Raw genomic sequence first — 7,965 nt, 5'->3', positions numbered from 1 at the left:
GGGGTGTTTGTTGTTTTCTTGCTCCCCCGGGCTCCTGGTTTCCGACAGCTGAGCGACACAGCTCTTTCGTCTTTGGCTAACATTTTGTATCCCTAACGTTTTATGTGTTACACTGGCAGGCCCTCCTGGTCTCATCTGATGGCATAACTGCATCAGCCAAACTGGATTTTCCAGTAATAAACTTAATAATGAGCCACAATTAGGTTTTCAACTGTTAGAAGGAAACAGGGTTTGCTAGATCAGGAATCCTTCTCCACATGCAGGTGCTGGCGCCGCTTACTTACACTTTGTTTGCAGCGTGCAAAGATGGTCTGTGATCAGCGCGAGGAGCTTCCCTAGCAGCAGTAACTCTTGGGAAGAATAACGACCAGGATGGTTTGGGGTCTCGCCATCACCTCAGTAATTTGTGCCAGTCATGTCCTGTGGCAAGAGGCCCTTGCCTTGGGTTAGGCTGCTGCCAGGCTTCCCTGTGTGCTGTTGCCGGGACCAGTGAACGCTGTGTTTTGGGGAAGCGTCATGCCTGCAATGTCTATATTATATACTTGTCTTCTGAGTAGAAGGTTTGGTGCTTAGCAAGAGATTTGACTTTACTGGACCATTACCCTACTATATGCAGGCTAGGGCTGTATTACACAGTTCTTCTTCATGCTTACTGAAGCTAAGTTTCTCAGCTGACCAGAAGTTTGAATGCATGGTTATCTTGTGCAATCTAACTGCAGATTAGAGTAGAAAATTATATTGGATTAAAATAAACAATCAAATTACATAAAATCAGAAGATTTTGTTTAGAGTGCATTTAAATATAATCTGAGGTGATCAAACTGCCTTAACCAAGAACTAATTTTCAGTCTGCTGTCTCCAATCCTTCTGTAGTGGCATGGCTCTGTAAGGCCCGAAGTTCCCAAAACAGGAAAAGAATGTCACTCTTGTAATTTTTATTTTTATCTGCAGTAGGAGTTATCTTATATTTTTAGCTTTCATTTAGCTTTAACTCGCCTTTCTGTGGGTAAGTCTACTGAATTGTCTCTGGCTTCTGAAATCAAACAGTGCAGTCTCAGGGAAGCAGTTAACGTAAGTAGTCATGGAGCAGTCCTACCTGCGACGACAAAATCTACTAGCTAGATCAGTATATGCACTCTTTTCAGGGTTCCTTGCAGATGTGTAGCATCTGTTGAAATCTCTTCATAAAGAATCCTGTAGAAAAGATGCTGTGACAGCTATTGCATACCAGGGTAGAAATGAGGTTGCAGCATTAGAAGTATTGGCAGAGTAGCCCTGCTTGTGGCAGTGTAACTTCGTCTCTTAATCTTTGCAAGGCAGCAGCTATGTGCTTCTTTAAAGACAGAGGCACAGGCAGCTGCGTTTGTCTTATGCAGCATTTCTGGAAACACAAGCCCTGAGGTCAGTTGTAGCTGATATATTAAAGATGGTGGAGTGAGAAGCAGTTGGGAAGTAAGGAGACAGATCAGAGTCAGGTAACAGAGGAATGGGGATAGCATTGGGGCTGGATACGGGTAAACGTAATGGGGTCGCTTGGAGATGCGGAGGACATGTTTTAAGGCCTTTTGAAAATTTTACATTGTTTTTGGTTAATGCTGTTGTAGCGGTTAATGCGTTTCCTTCTGAAAGGACAATTCTATTCCAAACTGACTAATCCCTGAACTTTTCAAACCACAAGATAGTGTGTGTACTAGGGAGTCACTGTTTGTGAATCATACATATTTCAGTACAAATAAATTTATTTTTATTTTGTTTTGGTAGTATCTAGAATGCCCAGAGAAATAGCATGACCTTTTGGAACTACGTGTTGTATAAACACACACAAAAAGACAGATTCTGAACCTTCATATACTCTATTCCATTTGTCTATTTAAGCTTGATTTTATCTAGTTTTACCAATGTGAATAAAAAATAAGTCTGTCAAACTTTTAAAAATTGAAGTCTAATAGTAAACATTTCTGCATTATAGAATTTGGCAGTTTAAATAGTCTAGGAAAGAAAAGGTAGAAGCATTATATCATGGGATATGCCTCCCAGGAACAGAGAAACTGTAGAGGTGTTAGGTTCCTGGCAAATGTACATCTCCATATCTAGCTCTGGAAACTGAAAAACCCTTTAATTCCAATTCAGTGTCTGAGTTGCAGAAATTGTATTTCACTACATTAATTACTTACTTGCATTAGTTACAGTACTACATTAGTGATGGAGATTTGAAGTTTTAATTGACTTTTCAATGGAAAATTATATGTAGAGGGAGCAACAGATGGTGTTAACATGTGTGTGTGAAACTCCACTCTCTCCCACTCCATTGGTACCAAAAACCAAGGCAAGGTGGTTTTTGTCGTTGGGAGAGATGTATGCCAAATGCTTTTATCTCAAAGAGATTTTCTTCTGAATTAGCACTTTTCTGCAGTTGATTTCTGTGAAATATATCTGTTAAAATTCACTAGGCTGCAATTGTCAAACTGTTTTGTAGAATGAACTGCAGAAAGACTACACAACAGTGTTGAAAGTGCTTATGAGCTCAAGGATAGAGCTCTCTAGCCTTGACTTTAGTGGTTACTGTCATTTGCTCATGAATATATGTTAGCTTGCTTCATAGCTGTATATTAATCAGGCCTAGATCCTGGGAGGCTGGTCTTCAACACTTGCTCAGAGCCTGGGTAAATATATTGCTTGTTGTATAAATTACACTGTTCTGTCCCCCTCAGTTGAATTGTAGGCTTTTGGCTCTAGACTATGAACAAAGGATGACACACTTCAGTTCATGTTTCTTTGCTCCCGTCTTCATTGGTACTACATTAACGCGTGGTATGAGACACAGAGGTGAAGAGGATTTCACTAAACAGCCCTTGTAAAGGGGAGTGCAAGTAGGTGAGTGCCTGCTGCCGTCAGAAAGCTTCAGCCTGCACTTGAGAAAGGTAGCGGTTGTGGGCTTGTTGTAACTCCTTCAGTGAATTTGTTGTGCATTCCCACCTTGCTACACGTGGCTGTCTTTCTCAAACTAAAAGGGCAAGGATGTGTCACAATATATCAGAAGATTGACAAAAGTAACTTGAGCCAGCCAGCACAAGACAGACATCGATAAACTGCAATCAACTGTGAGTTGAGCATAGGGTTACCCAGATGGCCGGGGGGCGGAAGCACTTGTCTAGTGAGGAGAAGCTGGGACAACTGTGTTTCTTCAGCTTGGAGAAGAGGTGGCCTTGGGGTTACCTAATAGCAGTCTTCCTGTACTTACGAGGAGGTTATAAAAAAGGCTAACACAGGCTCTTTAGCATGGTGAAGAGTAGGAAGATGAGAGACAACAAGCTTAAGCTGGAAGAATAGAAGTTCAGAATACATGGAAAAATACATAGAAAAAAAATTTCCCGTAAGGCCAGTCAAACAGTGAGACAGGATGCCCAGCGAAGTTGTGCTATATTCATCTTTGGAGGATTTCAAAACACGGCTGGATAAAGCTCTGAGAAACGTGGTCTGACCTCATAACTAACTGCATTGAGCAGGATGCTAGACAAGAGACCTCCTCAGGTGCCTTTGAGCCCAAATGATTGTGTGATCCTAGCAGAAAAGGCTGATCCGGACAAGTGAGAGATCTGATGTAGAAAGTGACACTTAGGTGTCATTAATTGGTATGTAGATTATAAGCAGTGTTCTAAGAAACAGATTTGGGAAAATCCTGCTGTCAAGGTTTTAATGATAGCAGCTTATCCATATCCCCCCCAGCTAGAGCAGAAGGCAAAATCATGGCTGCATGAAATACAAAGAAGACAGTGAAGTTGGTAACATTGCTTTTGCTCCCTTCCTTGCAGTACAGAAAATGGCAATTCTTCACAGAGCAAGGGATTTCTCTTGAAATTGTTTTCTTTTGTTCTACAGTCACTAAGTGATCCATATGAACTCTACTTCTTCAAAGCAAAGGAAAAAATTATATGCATGTAAGTTGTTTAGAAGTAATAAAATGTTTGTGCTCTGCACTTCTATATGTAAACACTACCCAGTAAGTGTATGATAGTGATTTCTGTTACTAGTGTATTTAAGGGGAGACATGAGTTGTGTGCCAGTTTATAAAAGGTGGATTGGCTGGGTAGTGGGAAAGGTCCTTGTTAGCAGTTGTCCAGTTGACAAATGCAGGGTTTCAGTCTGAACCTAATATATTCTTTTTCCCTGATTTTTTAATTAATTTACTTTTTCTATCTTAGTTATGTTAAAGTGCTTTCTAGATGCCACTTCTCTTCCTCTTTGACTTGCCTGGTTTGTATTCTCCTCTGTTTTCAACTTTGCATCTCGGAACCTTTTTTTACTAACAGGTTGATTCTGCTTTAGGATAATGGCAGGAAAAGTAAAGTGGGTAACCGACATAGAAAAATCTGTTCTAATAAACAACTTTGAAAAAAGAGGCTGGATTCAGGTGGCAGAAAATGAAGACTGGAATTTTTATTGGTAAGTACACAAAAAATATTAATTTCTCTATCTGAAGCATTTTAATATGTTAATACCATTAATAATACAACAAACTATATTAAAATTAAATATGCAGAAATTACCATTGATTGACTGCAGTCTAACATTGTTCGTCTGTTAGTCTAAGAGCCTAACGTTGTTTCTTTGCCTCTGTCATTTCTTAGGCTGTTGCTGGTCTTCTGTTCAGATTTACACCAGTAGATTCCTGTATCTCTGCAGGCCTGCTAAAGTCTTTGGGATTCCTTAGAGTTGAAGGTCCCATACATTTCCATGGATCCATTCCCATGATACTGATCTCATGTATATTTGCAGTTTGCCAAATTTTTTTCAGGGAGTGGAAAGTCAATGACATAGAAGATACCTTCTGAGAATAACAATTGTAAAAAGTCATTGGGAAAGGCTGTGCTCAGTGTGTTTTGTTTTGAAATGTGATGCCTGATTTTATTTGATTTTTCAGTAACCGTAGGTTTTTTTTTTTCCTTTACTGTTGGAAGGGCTTTATGACCTATGGAGAATTTTGGAATGTTATCTTTTCCCAAAATTTTCTGAAAACACAACATAAGGAAAATAATCCAAGAGTACACAGTTCCAATATATGATAAAATACTCTTTTTTTTTTTTTTTTTTTTTTTACCAATGTACCCTCCCTTTCAAATAAAACAGGATGGGGGGTTTGTGATGGCAAATGTACCTTTTTCGAACCACTTATTTAAATGGGTAGGAATCTAGTAATCTGCTCATGCTTTTGGAATGCAGTTGTGGGGGCATGGGGGAACAGGATGCTCCTGGAAACTGTTATGTGACTGGTTCTGGTTTTTCTTCCTGAAATGATAATGTAGTGGATTGACGGCATTCAGGAAATGTTCTTAATTTACAATGTAAGACATCTAATACAGAAAGTTCTTTATATCTGTGGCCCTGCTTTTCTGTGAGAAGTGAAGTAAATAACTGACAGGATGATTTTGTCACTGCAGCCCTCTGATCTGGCATGTATGGGTGTGTTTAGCAAGATCTCTGAATTACTATTTTCAATTCCTAGGCTTGAAGTCCTTTACAATCCAAGTAACAAGGTAGTCAGCAGGAGGTTGTTTTTCTGGCTTTCTTTAAAAGGAAAGCTGAGTTTGCAGAGAGTGGGGTTACAGATTTAGAAAGATGGTTCTGTAGCATTTGGGTGCAATCAGTCATTTTTAGGCCCTGCTAGGGGTTGACCTAAGTATCAACAGGCCAGATTTCATTGGTTTTGCTAGTAGAAGTTCATGATGTGTTGGATTGTCACTGCAGCAAGATATTATAATATAAAGAGAAAAGAGATATTGGAAAGATAAAGTGAATGTAACAAAAAAATTTCAACTTTGTCCTCCCGAGTTGTGTTTTTGGGAAAAGTCATTTGGTATCTGTCTTTGCTTTCAGGATGAGCGTACAAACAATCAGAAATGTTTTCAGTGTGGAAACTGGTTACCGCCTCTCTGATGACCAAATTGTCAATCATTTCCCAAATCACTATGAACTGACCAGAAAAGATTTGATGGTAAAGAATATCAAGCGGTACAGGAAAGAACTTGAGAAAGAAGGAAGTCCTCTTGCAGAAAAGGATGAAAATGGGAAATATATATATTTGGGTATGTGGTTCTCATTATTGCTGTTAGTGATTTTCCTGTGTAGTCAATAACCTGGAACTGAGCTAGCAGAAAGCATGGAACTTCTGAAGTGTTAGAGCATTTCAAGATAGTCACTTTAATGTTCTGTCCCTGCCAATTAAAAAAAGTGCACTTGATCCTAAAACCGTTCGCTGCATCCTGCAAACCTTCTCTCACAGCCTTACCTCTCCGTCTTCTCCTCCTTTTCCCTCCCCTTGAATCTGCCATTAAAGGAAACACAAGAATAGGGAAAGTGATAAAAACAGTAGCAGTGAATATTCCATATTGGATTGTCACTGGAGCAAGATATTATACTATAAAGAGAAATGAGAGATAGGAAAAATAAAGTGAATGTAACAAAAAAATTTCAACTTTGTCCTCCTGTTCTGAAAACTATCTTCTCAAACCTTTTTCACAACCTTGCTTTGAAGGATAATGTCTAATATTGTACAAGTTGAGAGGAATAAAGGGGACGCCACTCATTCAGGATCTTTGTTGAAATCAGAGACAAAGAAAGAATAAAAGATTGGACATTTCTGATTCCCTGTCATATCACCGCAGTGCTAAGGCTCGGTTCCTGCATTGCGTACTTGCTAGTTGTTCAAGGAGGAGCACAAATCCAGTTTGTGGGCGTGGAAGTCGTATTTAGACTTAGTTTTGTAAGTAAGTAGTAAGGTCCTTAAGGAAGACTGAACTTACCAGTGCAGCATTAGCTGCACTGGATGAAGTGATAATGAAATCATTATTTTTAAATGTAGGGATACAGAAACAGATTTGTAGCTATGCTTTTTGAGGTTGTGGAGGATCTGGGGGAGGAGCTATTTGGTTTTTTCGTTGTTGATGTTTGATGTTTTTTGGGGGGGTTAATTAATTTTAAGAGGGAAAATTGTGGAATTAAGGTACTTTGCAAAAAGATTAGTGGTGAAACCAAAGGGCTCTGGAACTTCATATGTCAGAGCTGGAGTTTCTTTAATTCAAAAGTGAAAAAACGTTATCTGAAAGTCTTATACTGGGGCAAAAACTAAAATAAACCTTTGCAGAAAGGTTCTGGACAGACTGAATGAACAAACTCTTCAGAGGAGAAATTTGGGGGAAGTTGGAGAACAAGTGAATGACTGATAGAAAATAAAATAAAAACCAACCAAACAACAAAAAACCCAAATCAAACAACACCACCCCAAACTAGCAATAGATGAGGAATCAGAAGAAGGTCAGAAAAGCATTGGAGTAAAACAGAGATGGGGATATGTTGAATTGATTTACATCTTGGGAAAGTGAAATGAAAGCATGGCTCATCTGTGTTAGAAAGCAGTTCTGTATGGATGGAAGTGAAGATAATGTGATAGCAAGAAAGCGAGAAATGCTTTTATTTAGATTAAATAAGCATGATTTGGCATACTGATACAATTCTGGGAGCAAATAAGAATGACTAATGGGAGTTACATGGAAATAAAAATCACCACATCCAAAGGAACATCAACATTCACATTTTTGCATGCACAGAGGATTATAAGGTGGTTAGTGGAATAGTATAAGGTGACAGAAGAGACTGAGAAAGTTTGAAGTTGGAATGGTATGTCATACTCTAATTCTGTAGCATGTAAACAGAAGAATAAAATTCATTAATGTGAATTAAAATCTATTAAGTTACCAGCATGCAATGTTTTGCAACTTTTTAAAGTAAAATTAAATTTTAGAATTTAAATGAGATAAAAAGCAACATGGAAAACTGAAAAGACAGAAATTTTTTGGTTTTAGCCTGTGTGTCAATAGCCTTCTCATATATAATGTCCTTAAGTGTGCACCTTTTTTTCTTTTTTCCTTGACACAGATTTTGTTCCTGTTACTTTTATGCTTCCTGCTG

At 38.6% G+C, this 7,965-nt stretch overlaps 1 protein-coding gene across 1 annotated transcript in view; it reads left to right on the top strand.

The window, feature by feature from the left end:
- The first annotated feature begins 4,330 nt into the window (after positions 1-4,330).
- The window catches only part of TTLL1 (tubulin tyrosine ligase-like family, member 1), a 12,101-nt gene continuing 8,466 nt past the window's right edge, over positions 4,331-7,965 (top strand). The window contains exons 1-3 of the mRNA XM_010140688.1: positions 4,331-4,443; positions 5,875-6,083; positions 7,933-7,965. Coding sequence (XP_010138990.1) covers positions 4,331-4,443; positions 5,875-6,083; positions 7,933-7,965 — 355 coding nt within the window. The remainder of the gene's footprint in view (positions 4,444-5,874; positions 6,084-7,932) is intronic.

The sequence above is a fragment of the Buceros rhinoceros genome, unplaced genomic scaffold (assembly GCF_000710305.1).
Source record: "Buceros rhinoceros silvestris isolate BGI_N320 unplaced genomic scaffold, ASM71030v1 scaffold17717, whole genome shotgun sequence".
NCBI lineage: Eukaryota > Metazoa > Chordata > Aves > Bucerotiformes > Bucerotidae > Buceros > Buceros rhinoceros.
The sequence above is the reverse complement of the archived record's forward strand: the minus strand, read 5'-3'. Positions and strand labels throughout refer to the sequence as shown.